We start from the raw sequence: 13,249 nt of genomic DNA, 5'->3' as shown, positions 1-13,249 counted from the left end.
GGAACACACATGTGGATGGAAAGTCACCTTCTTTTTTTCTTTTTACACCATGAAATTTATTTCATATATAGATAGACATGTGTGTACATAAAGAGCATTGTGTATGTATTATATAATACATGAATATACGAGGTTTGCATTAAATATAAATACTACTATATGTGGATTACATAATGTATATATAGCTAGGGGTTGAATTGTATCCCCCCAGAAAGATGCATGGAAGTCCTAACCCCCTCAGTACCTCAAAACGTTATCTTTTTTTTTATCTTTTGTTTTTTTAATTTTTGACATTTTCTTTTTTTTTCTTAATTTAACTTATTTTATATTTTTTTCAGTGTTCCAAGATTCATTGTTTGTGTACCACACCCAGTGCTCCATGCAATACATGCCCTCCATAATACCCACCCAACTCCCCACCGCCTTCCCTCCAAAGCCCTCAGTTTGTCTCTCAGAGTCCACAGTCTCTCATGGTTTGTCTCCCCCTCCAGTTTCCCCCAACTCACTTATCCTCTCCATCTCCCCATGTTCTCCGTGCTGTTCCTTGTGCTCCACAAATAAGTGAAACCATATGATAATTGACTCTCTCTGCTTGACTTATTTCACTCAGCATAATCTCTTCCAGTCCTGTCCATGTTGATGCAAAAGTTGAGTATTCATCCTTTCTGATGGAGGCATAATACTCCATAGTGTATATGAACACCTTCTGCCTTGTGTGTCTCCCCAGTCTTAACCAGCTTCATCAGGCAAACGGCCACAGATGGGTTCAAGAGGCAGCATTTCGTATAAAATCTTAACATGAATAACTTTTGAAAGAAATGTAGTTTATATGTTTCCAATGGAAACAGATGGAAAGTGAGAGCTTGACACAGTTTCCCTGTGATGGTTCATCTGAGGACAGTCTAGAATGCACCAGATATAAGGATGGCTAACTTTTCAAGAATCAGGTGACACACGAGTGGAAAACCCAACGAGAGGGTAGAAAGGGCTGGTCTCGATATTCAATTTTAATTACATTCTTTTACCAAGAAAATTCTAAGGCAAATTTGGACATAAAATTCCTACTTTCAGAATGATCTGTCCTGACGCCCTAGTGAGGGTGGTGGCACAACGTTCCACCGGGTGCTCAGCATTATCATGTTCTGGTTAAAAAGGGTAGAAGCGGGGCGCCTGGGTGGCTCAGTGGTTAAGCCTCTGCCTTCGGCTCAGGTCATGGTCCCGGGGTCCTGGGATCGAGCCCCACATCGGGCTCTCTGCTCAGCGGGGGCCTGCTTCCTCCTCTCTCTCTCTCTCTGCCTGCCTCTCTGCCTGCTTGTGATCTCTCTCTGTCAAATAAATAAATAAAAAATCTTAAAAAGGGTAGAAGCCCTTTCAAAATAATGGATTCTGCTTAATGAATTGAACGTTACATTCCTAATATTTTTTTTTGTCCTGAACTCATTTAGCAAAGGAAATGGATATTTCATCAGACATAGATTTGACATTCCATCACATTATACCATAAACAGGACAAACGGTGTTTTGGAAATGGGAAAGCGGGCACACAAGACAGTAGCCACTGGAAGGCTCTGGTTATCTCATTTAAACAGATATTAAATGTGGGTGCCAGTAGTGTGATCATCAGCTGTCTCCCACTTTGTGAATAAATTGCTTAGAAGGAGTCTTTTGCCTACCAGATGTGACCTAGATTCAGATTTCCAAAGGCAGGGGGAAAATCTCTATTGTGTTAAAAAACAATTGCTAGTAAAATGCATGGTAAATGAGCTTATCTCACTTTTCCAGGTGTTTGGGCTAATATGTTATGGAATTACTGCTTCACTTATGAAAAATAATTGAGGAAAATGTTTCAGCAAATCAAATTTGGATAAAGGCTTAGGATAGCTATTGTGTTGTTAGCAAGTTTTTAAACGGCAGAAAGAGCAAGGAGCCAATAGAGATAATAAAATACAAAAAAACTGTTTGAAAAGAGTCTCTTAGAAAAGGGTCAGGCGTGGGTGTGCTACCCAACTTATGTTATGGTTTTGTAAAATATTGAAGAACAATATGAACAATTACCTTCCTTTTAGTGCATATGAAAGCTGTGGAAAAAAATCAAAAGCTTGTCTGTCTGCTGGCTCTGATAAGTCTTCTTACTCTGTTAAATGCAGCAAAATGTTTAAAAATGTAACATCTTTATTCTCTTACCCATCGTCTGTCCTTTTTCATTTCCTTCCACCTTTAGGAGCCGCCACCCCGAAGCCAGTCCCAGAACCCGAGAAGGAAACAGACCATACCGTCAAAATTGCTGGAGTCATTGCTGGCATCTTGCTGTTCGTTATTATATTCCTTGGAGTTGTGTTGGTGATGAAAAAAAGGTGAGCTCCTAGCTATTGCCAGAAATGCGGTTCTGTCCCATTGTTTGCCAAATTGCTTCATGCATGTGAAAATATTCAGTTATTGAATTGGTTTTGAAGACACACCTGTGACCCTGACTGTTCCTGTTTCTCATCTAGGCTTCAAAGTTAGGGGACAAAATTCAGAGTAATGATTGTGGTATTGTGTGACGATGCCAAGCATGTCATGCCAAGTTAATGTAAGACGATGTGTCTTCCCACACATTGGTGCAAAAAGTTCTGCAGAATCTTTAAAGACATTTACTAATCAGGAAATTTTTAGTGCTGATTACGGATGTATTAACACATTTGCTGATCTCAAGAACACGAGAAATGAGAGTTTTCCTTCTCATTATGATGAAGATCACGGTGATGACCGAGTTTACTGAGCCCGTGTTATGGGCAGGCAGGCACCATGCTAGACACCATGAGAAAGAGACTCTCGAAAAATGACACCATGAGAAAGAGACTCTCGAAAAACAGCCTAACAGGATCACAGCCTATGGTATGACCCAGGACAAGAATAAAGCACATTGGATGTTGTCGGATTGCTCAGTTTAGTTGAGGGGTGGTCTGGGAGAGGAGAAAACCCAATATGGCTATAATAAGCCATCTTCGCCTCCCACCCTTGAAAAATATACAGTGCCTTTCATGTTATAGAAATGAGTAAGGAATTACTTAATGTACAGTGTTCAACTTATATAAAAATTATCAACATAAAAATATAGTGATATCTTAATAGCTTAATTTTTCCCAAACAGTAATAATACTCAGACCTTAATCCTTTTCTCTGTAGTTTAAAAACAATTATAGGGTGGGAGTAAGGTCATGGATGGTAGGAGGTGAGGATGGAGAGGTCAACAAAGCAAAGTCTTGAAGGTCTGGTCTTGTCTGTCATCTAAGGAGGCTGGACTTGGTCCTGAGATCCACTGAAGGCCTTTAAAAAGCAGGTAGTAATGGGATGTCATTCTAATCTTAGAAAGATTGCTCTGATGTTAGGATTGAACACAGTGAGGAGGGAAAAAAACTCAAGTCAGGAGGAGCAGTTGCATGCAGAGGGACAACTTTAGAAATATTAGGAAATAAGTTTTAGTGGCCATTTGGAGGCAGAAGCCCAGGGAGAAGCAACAACATAAAAAGAACCTAGTTCCTGGCTGGGACAATTTAGTGGTGATATTACCAATCAGAAAATGTGGAATATGGAAAGTAGAACATATGTGGGGACTGAAGATTGGAGAGGTAGTTGGTGTACTTTTTAGTTCACTATTCCCATGAAGTTCAGTGGAAACTTCCACCAGGCAGTAGATGTGCTGGAGAGGACTTAGAATAACACTTCCAACGGTGTGGTCATCAGCCGTTGCCAAGCTGATGCCCTGGGTTTGGATGAGGTCACTCAGAGTCCCTGTAGAATGAGAAGGAAGTCACGGATGAAGAGAAAACCTTGGGTAACGCGGTATCTAGGAGGTGAGTTCATATCCACATGTATACACATACGTATGTATCTCTTCTTGCTTGGGCCTTCATCTGATGTTTAGCCAGCGCTCTGTCCCAGCCGCACATGGTAGTAATGGGCCCCCATCGTTAGAGCGCTTTCTCTCCACCTGTTCTACCACTTCAGTTCCTTTCTTTTTTCTACCGATCATTTAATTTCTCTCCTTATTTTGCTTTCCATTTTTTTTTCTTCTGATAAGATCTTTTAAGATTCACTCTTTCAGTGGGGCTCCTGGGTGGCTCAGTCAGTCAAGTGTCTGCCTTCAGCTCAGATCATGATCCCGGGGTCCTGGGATCGAGTCCCATGTCGGGCTTCCTGCTCAGTGGGGAGTCTGCTTCTCCCTCTCCCTCTCCCCCTTCCTTCCCCCACTTGTGCTTGGTCTCTCTCTCTGTCAAATAAATAAAATCTTTAAAAATATATATATACTCTCTTAGCAGCCGTTAAGCGTGCACCCCAGTGCTGTTAACTGTGGTCACCACCCTGTCCATTCGATCCCAGGACATATTAGTTGTGTAATAGAAGTCATTTCATTTTTATTCTTTTTTCTTTTCATTTCACTTTTCTGCAACTTTCTTTTCTTTATCCTTCTTTTATTCTTCTCTAGCTATTTGTCTCTTTAGTTCTTGCCTCCTCCAAGTGTCTCGCTCTCTCTCTTTTTTTTTTGTTGTTGTTGTTGTTGTTTCTTCTTACTTCTCCATCACCACAGAGAAGTAAGGCATTTTTCTCCTGAATGCTCTGCCTTGCTCCCCACCCCAGTGTTTATGCAGATACCTTATCTTTGCTGTCAGTGGTTGGTCCCATTCTTTTTTTTAATATTATTCAGTATAAATCTGAAGCAACACTAGGCCTTTCCATGCCTGGAAATACAAACTAAACATTTTGAAGAGATTTATTTTTAGTTGAGGGAATAGGTTGGATTCTTGTGTCTTCTGGCAAACTCTCTATGAGGAATAGCCTGAGACTACTAATCCAGTTGCCCTTGTGACCTTAGCTAAATGTCATTTCATCCTCCAAGGAACTACTTCTGCTGGATTAATTCATTATTCTACCTAGGTCTCTCAGGTAGTCATGGAGGTTATGTTATAAATTATGCATTTGAAGAGCTTGCCTACAGTAACATATGATCTTGATACAACATTAGACTAAATACCAACAACTCATATCAAATTTACGTGATTATTTACTAAGTTCTAATCTGAAAAGGGTTGTTTTCACAGCACGTACCACTTTTGTTTGTGCTTTTTCTGAAATACAGACCGTGCTCTCCGGAAAGTAAATTTGCCAATATATCATGCCTATAAATACAAAACTTCTAAAATTTAGACCTGAATAGTCATGTGGTACAAATTTTCATATTCAATAGGAATTCTTAAGAAAATTCTGGTTGTTTGGGGTTTTCTCTAAATCCCAATTTTAAAAGCTGTATTTTTAAATAATTAAAACATGTTATAAATCCTGAATAAGTTGCTGGAGTATCCCTGATATGTAAAAAGCCACATGGTTTGGTTAGAAAAACACTGAATTGGTATTTTTTTTTTATTGAGGCCTAATTGCTGTATACATTACATTAATTTCAGGCATACATCATGATTCAATATTTGTATGTATTATGAACTGATCACCATAATGAATTTAGTTACAACTCTCATGACCTTTTGACCCCCCCACCCCCACTTGGCTCACCTCCCACCACCCCCAGGAGAACACCAACTTTAGATTTGACATTCCTAGACCTGTATTTTAACTACATTTGTGGTTCTGAACTTCTCTGGGCCTTAGTGTCCTCATTTGTAAATTGAGAAAATTATACTGGATGATCTCTGTCCCTCCCACTTCCAAAATACCAGGTTTTCTGTATGCCACAGCCTCTGATGACACCGCATGTGTGCTCTTCTGGAAGTACAGTGGGCGACTCATTGCTGTATTTCGTTATTTAAACAAAGCCTGTAGCTCTTTCAAAGGCTGTCTCGGTTTGGTCGGCTCAAGTCTGAAAGTGTGACTCGGTGACCCACTTTTAGCCCTGTTTCCCACTGTCAGACAGGAGGCCCCCAGTGAAAAGGAGGGAGCTGGGAGGAAAATGAAAACAGGGAAGGAGGGAGAGGGAAGGAAGAGAACTGCCCCAGGTGTGGCTTCAGTATGTCATTAGTCATTTTTGCTGGTTAGAGCCTGATGCTAATCGGACTCCAGTTCCATTCCTATACTAGCTAGTTAGCTCCCGGTGCTTCTGCCCAGGGCACTCGGCGTCAGCCAACGCGGCTATGTGTCGTTGGTCATAAAGACAGACTGGGCCCGGGAGAAAGTGTGGTGGAATGTGCTCATCAATATTTCTGGAAATACGATGGGAAGTCTGTCCTGCCTAGGGAAAGTCACTAGTTACCGTCCGTGTGTGTCAGCATTCCGGCCAGGTGGGCCTGAGCTCCTGAGATTCGGGGGGTGGGGGGAGGGGGGGAGGACAGCAAATTTAATTGGGAGGCATTGCTAATTATTAGCTTAGCTAAGATCATGTTGCTTTCTGAAGGACTGGCCTTCTATAAAAAGTAGTTGCTTAAGGTGGGCCTCTGGGAGAATGGGTAAAAGCTGTTCAGCTCATGCTAACTCGTGGAATTCTTTGACATTGAGGCAATAATGACTAAAAACGGAGATAACCATCAGTTTTATTTGGCTATAATGTTTTATAAACCTATACAGATGAATGACTAGCTCTTATTTTGTTGATGAATATTAATCCATTTGAGCCTTGCTTGGACTAATATAATATGAAACCACCTTTTCCTTAAAAACTTAAAAAAAAACCTTTACATTTATGTGTACTTTATCTGATAAGGAAAGCAACTTATTATTTTCTCTTTCCCAAAAATATGTGTTCTTTTGAGGGTGCAGTGTTTTGATGCAACAAATATTAAGAAAGGGTATAAGATGGGTATGAAATTAAAGTTTCATAAAGTCATAGGATGATACACAATTAACTCTTGAACAACGTGGGGGTGAATGGCACGGACCCCCCTCACACATCCAAGTATAAGGGCTCTCCCAAACTCAACTTCTGATAGCATACTGTCAATTGATAACATAGTCAGTTAACACATATTTTGTATGTTGTATGTTTTATATACTATATTCTTATAATAGAGTAGGCTATAGAAAAGAGTGTTATTAAGAAAATCATAAGAAAAATACATTTATGCTACTCTACTGTATCGTGGGAAAAAATAGTGTGTCAATGGACCCACACAATTCAAACCCATGCTGTTCGAGAGTCAATTGTATTCTCAAAATAAATATAAAATAAGTTGAGCAAGAGATACTTAGTGTTTATCATTTTTTATCCATGTATAATTAAATATATTTGTGAAAGTGAAAATACCTGCATTTTCAACATTTTTCATAGGGAATAATTTATCTCAATAACATGTTTGACAGGATTTAGTATACAAGCACCATCAATTTTACCCTGATTAATTATATTTACTATTGTTTCTAAAATTGCTATAGATCTTTTAGAAATTTGAGGACATTTGTATTAATTAGAGTAATATTCCTGTTTCAGCTACTGTGGTAAATAGACATTAAAGAAGTTGTAGCTCAATGAAAATAATTAAAGAGATATGCATTCTTGGCCAAAATAGCAAATGTTAGCTTTTCAACTACATGAACATCTGTTTTAGGTAAACGTGACTATTTTAATCCTGAAGAACAATACCTCTACCTCCTTTCCAGAACATATTTTAACAAGTGTACATTTTGCAAATGCAGCACCTGTCATTAAATATTTAGAACCTATTCTATTATATTTAAACAATACTGGTACCGAGAGAAAAATCTCAATAAAAACAGAAAGTATTTCTGAAGACATCATGAAACAAAAAGATAAGAGAGAAAATTTGATGAAAGCCCAATTTTCAAAGAGATGCCTATAGTATGTAGCTGGAGGCAACTTGACATTATCTATAGTTCTTCTGCTATACCTGTTGACATATGCAATAGGAAATTTTTTCCACTATAGCTCAGTGCGAGCTGCATGCAGAAAATGTCTTAAGTCTGGATGCTCTATTGAGAGTCTTATTTCAAAATCACATTTTCTGGAACCACACTGAGACAGTCTTACGTAGACATTGCTTTATGATTATTATTTAGAGTATGTGCAGGCAGATAAAGAAGCAGATGCTGAGATTTTTCCGCTCTGGAACATGCTTTGGCATGCAAGGAACGGGATAGCTGGGTTCACAAAGAAGTATGGATATGTCATCCTAACCTATCAATCAGCTAATATCCTTCAGTTTTCTAGATGGAAACTGGATGGGTTTGTGGTCCAGAGGTAAGTTAAACAAACTGAGGCCTCCTCTAACCCAGACTTTATGTGATTATCCTAAGAGCTCCTATCCTAGAAGCTACTTCTGGACTCAATCTAATGGTTTGACTCTTACGTTCTATTAAGGGTTCTTTGGGAGCTGCTGATACAGAAGATTTTATTTTAAACATAAGGGTGGGGAATACAGGCATCAAGTTTTTTATTTTATTTCTATTTTATAAGAGGAAAGTATCAGAAAATGGTAAAGGACGGTCAGTCGTACAGACCTGGTCTGAATTCCCGCTCCTAGCTGGTAGCAGAATGAGTGGGGAGTAGTTACCTACCCTGTCTGAACTCAGTCCGCAGTGGGAAGTGTGGCAGTGAGGCTACTGGGTCTTTCATAGGGTGCCATGAAGATTAAGGCAGATAACACGTACACACAGCTGCTGCTTGGCAAATAATAGCACAGGGGCCCAGAAGTTTGGAAAGTTGTTCAAGATGACGGAGGTAGTACAGGGTGGGACTTAGCGTAAGTCAAGTGTGTGCGATTATTAACCACTCTGCTCCACTGCCTGCGGCCATAGCACTCAACTCAGAGATGTCTCTGGCTCTGTTGAAACTGAGGTGCCTTCTTCGAGCAATTGCTGGAACCAGTTTGTGGCAGTTTACCATTGCTGTGAGTCTGCAAACGCCTGAAACTCTGCTACTGTGTTTTAATCTCCCTTTTGAGCCATCACAGGAAGAGAGCTAAACTAAAGCTTTCTCCACTTCCGTCTTTACAGAAGTGTTCTGTAAATCCTTTCAAGGATGTGTATTTCATGTCATTTTTTTTCAGCCCTTAAGTTTCCTTCGGATAATTCACTATAGGAAGGATGCTGCATCCTTGTCTGGTTTGGTGACTGAGAGAACTTTGTTGCATTTGACAGTGAGCTGTGAACCCAGGGAGTGTTTTACGCCAGCCTTTCCTCCTCAGAGACAAACCCTAGAGTCTGGGAGCAGCACGCAGGTACCAGCAGTCCCGAGGGACAGCTGCCCACGTGCATGCTCTGTGGCTTACGAGGTGCGTGACCATGGGCAAGCTGCTTGGATTTGTGTCCCTCAGCCTCCCAAGTATCTATACCAAGGCCATAAGAATAGTACTTACTCGTGAGAATGTTAGAAGAAGAAAACGAGTTCTTACCATCAGAGTGCTAACCCCAAAAACTATTAACTGTATTAGTAATATACATAATCTGCGATGTTGGAATATGATCAGTGGCTGATTCTAGGTTCAGTGCCCGTGCATGAATGCTTCAGAGCTCTTGTTTCCATACTCAAGAGACAAGCAAGGACAAGGGCTTGTTTCTCCTTTAGAGGGAGTCCACCTCTCCTTTGCCCACAGAGAACATGGGTCTTTAATCACGAAGGTACAAGGAACACAGCTACCAGGAGAAAGCTCGCTGTCCCTGGAGCTGGAAGCCAGGCCTTGGTGCAGACGCTGTAGCTGATGGCACGAGGGAAACCACTCGGGCCAGACTCACCCAGGAGTGTGTTTTCTGCTCAGGCCCCTGCACAGTCAAGAGGAGGGCTGGAATATGGCTTACAGAGAACCAAGCCGAAGTCCTGGGGCATCAGTACTGCTGTTCTTGAGATTCCTGTCTAAGCCCCCAATTCTTCTGAGTGGTCATAGTCTTGGCATTCATCACAAATACTTTGTGCTTCCGAACCTGGGAGACCCAGACCCAGTAAGGGGCTGAGTGGTCTGCCTCTGGGGTCAGACCCAAAGGCCAGCATCACTCTCCTCTGCGTGCTGAATAGTGTCATGGGTCTGTTTGGACTCCCTGCCTTAGAGCCTGCTCAGCCAACTCTCTCAATTCCCAGAAGTCAAGGTCAGCATCCAGGGCCATCTGGAGTGTGGACCCTCTTGCCTTGTCACCAGGCACCAGTCCGAATCTGCACACATTGAGCAGGGTGCTTACCAGCCAACGCAGGGGACAGCTGTTCTGCTGGTTGGTAATTTTGATGCCTGTAACTATCCCACACAGCTCATTTTGATCTGAACCCACTAGCATTGCTTCTTAAAAACTTGTTCTTCTGGTCTCTCTTACCTCTGAATCTCAAGCCTGATGGTACCTAGAAGGAGGTTAAGAAGGGGTTGCACATTTACCACTAGTACTGACCATTCTCCACAGAGGATGTCCCCAGATGGTGTGCGTGGACACTCCAACCCAGGCTGTCCGTGTTCTGTAGTGGGTGTTCGTTGCCATTTCTACTGACATGACTTCACTTTCTGGTTTGTAGGGTGGGAAGTTCCCAGGGTGTGAAAACTGAGGATGACTTTAAACCCGTCATCTTAGTTAGGAGTTCAGACTTAATGGGATCACTTCTTCAAGTCTTTCCTGCTTTGTTTTGTATTGATGAGTGAGACAATAATGGAAAATACATAGAGTATAGGAGAAATATACATACATATATACAAATACATGTTTTCCAAGCACACCATTGTCTAAACCTGACTTCTTTGGTCAAGATTCCTGATCCCTATTCTTCTAACAGAAATCTAAACTTGTTAATAAGAAATTCTTTTTAATAAGGAAAGGAGTTATATCTGGAATTTTTGACTTAGGTTCATTTGTAGAAAATTATATAAAGTTAATTTTTTTTAATAATTTAGTTATTTATTTGACAGAGATCACAAGTAGGCAGAGAGGCAGGCAGAGAGAGAGAAGGAAGCAGGCTCCCCATGGAGCAGAGAGCCTGATGTGGGACTTGATCCTAGGACCCTGGGATCATGACCTGAGCTGAAGGCAGAGGCTTTAACCCACTGAGCTACCCAGGCACCCCTATAAAGTTAATTTTTAAGGAGCCTAGAGAGAGACTACCGAGGTAATGAGAGGAATACTTCTGTCTCTCTCTCTCTCTCTCTCTCTGGCCGACCTCAGCATTACAGATGCAACACTGCATGAAACAGTGTATCAGGGTGAACAAGAGAAGGTGTGGTTCTGCCCCTACCCTCACAGTGTGTCTTTTAAAGTGCCCCAGGGCTTCCCCAGGCCCTATGGAGGTCGGTTTTTGTTGCTGTCATTCTCATATGCACTGTTTCCCCACCAGCACTGCTGTGGGAGAACTGAAGTGAAGCTCTTTTTATGGGTTGTACTACAACAAGCAAAACTTGACTTACTTACTAAGTTCAACATATTTCTATTTGTTTGTGAACACAGCACAAAACAGAAAATTGGCAGCAGATGTAGCCCCGGTTGCGATATCTAAGAATGGCCCGGATGCTCCCTCAGGCGCACGCACTTCCCGAAAGTTAATTCTGGTCCCCAGGCACCCGCCCGAATGCCAGAAATCCATCCAATTGGGTGCTGGAATTTGGGGCTTACATTACATTACATTACAGAGCTCACATACTCTCTCCTTGCAAGCAGGCTCTTGAGCTACCCGGGTCCCATCTGTCTTTTCCATTAGAGTATAACATGTTAAGGACTGTGGGTGTATGTGTGTGGGTGTGTGTGTGTGTGTGTGTGTGTGTGTGTGTGTGTGTGTGTTGTGTGTTTCTAACGGTCTCTGACACCCCAGTCTCCTGCCCTGCAAGGTGCTTTGTGGTAGTAAGGGTATAGTGTATTTCACAATTACAGACAAAAACTCTTCTTTAATCAAGCCCTTCAGGGCAACACTGGACTTTGAATTGCTTTGGTTTCTTATTTATTTGAGAGATGTCAATTTTATAATAGCATATGATATTTTTAAAGTTTTCCGTAGTGTGGACATTCTGGTGGACAGATTTCCTTATTTTGAATAGTTTGAATAACAATTACTTACATTGTTAATTTGATATGTTAAAATAGTTTAAGTGATGAGGGATATATTTAAATTCAGATACAGCTTAATTAAAAGAAAATAGTTCACAACTATCATTTACTTAAATTGTATTTTTAAACCACCTCTGAAACACTTTTTTATAAGGCGAGTGCTCCTTTAGATAGTTTTCACAACCAAGACCAATTTAGACAGAAATTATTATTCAAAAAATGAATAAACAGCTTCAGGATGAATTTCTTTGATACTACGAGCATGGGTCCTAAATAAATGAATATATCCAGTTTGTTAGGTCTTCCTTTCAGTGGGTTTACAATGGAAATGTTTAGACTCCTCTCTTGGGTATCTCTGCCAAGGCTCTTTGAAATTCATTCGGGTTTTCTCACTTCTAGTCCTTTGGCTGCTAACAGCTCTCCCACTGCATCCTTGTATGGAATTGTGCCTTTGGGTGTGTGTTTGATAGGAGTGTATGACAAACATTGGTTCGCTGTCCTTATGTCAGAAGGAAAACATTAACAGAAACAAAATCAGGAAAGAGCCCTTTACTGAACAGATTTGTGTAAGTATGTAGTTACTGGGAACTTTCAAAATGGCCTTCATTTTTTTCCTGACTCACCTAAAAACCTGAGTGGTAGGTTTGGAGTCATCACTCAGTCACTGAAGAAACTGACCACCCCTCAAAGAGAATAGGTCAGTTATCAGTGCCTGGTTCATAGGTATGGCCTTAACCTTTACTAAATGGGAAGGGAGGGAAATCTCAGACATAGATGAAGATTTTGAAAATGAAGTACTGACATTCCTAACTCAGTGTTTGTCATCTGGGAGCAGTATTGCCCCCTTAGGGGACACTTGGAAATTCACCAGGGTGTCTTTGCTGAGAATGGCTTAATTTAATTTGCATCTGTGGGTTTGTGTAGTTTTGTGGATAGGATACCTGAGATGTTTCTTTTATAAATTGTCAAGCCAGGGTTGATTCGGAGTTCTGCTGTTAAAGGTCACAGTAGGTACAGTTTAAAGGTCACAATATGAGCCAGGTGAGTAAAGGGGAGGCCCTTGGTGAAGTGTGTGTGTCTCAGGAAGGTACCTGCTGTCGGCTTCGATCAGGTATCATACAGTGACACAGATCTTTTTGCCCTTTTCATCCCCAGGGAAGCAAGAAATCTTAACTTCTTTCATTAAATCTTCTCATTTTCTTATTACTGACAACTGATCAATTTCTGAATTTAAATTTAGGCCAAATAAAATGGGTATCTACTCACTAATTCATGATTCCTAATTCTATTTTAAGATAAACCA

General features: G+C 40.9%; 1 protein-coding gene across 14 annotated transcripts in view; it reads left to right on the top strand.

Moving 5' to 3' along the window:
* PTPRM (protein tyrosine phosphatase receptor type M) overlaps nt 1-13,249 on the top strand; it is a 793,799-nt gene that overhangs the window by 573,178 nt on the left and 207,372 nt on the right. For all 14 annotated transcript variants that reach the window (XM_046025010.1, XM_046025008.1, XM_046025007.1 and 11 more), the window contains one exon: nt 2,222-2,354. In XM_046025010.1, the coding sequence (XP_045880966.1) occupies nt 2,222-2,354 (133 nt within the window). The remainder of the gene's footprint in view (nt 1-2,221; nt 2,355-13,249) is intronic.

This window comes from Meles meles, chromosome 12, assembly GCF_922984935.1.
Source record: "Meles meles chromosome 12, mMelMel3.1 paternal haplotype, whole genome shotgun sequence".
NCBI classification, from domain to species: Eukaryota; Metazoa; Chordata; class Mammalia; order Carnivora; family Mustelidae; genus Meles; species Meles meles.
Note: the sequence above shows the minus strand (reverse complement) of the source record. Positions and strands in the feature narration are given on the sequence as shown.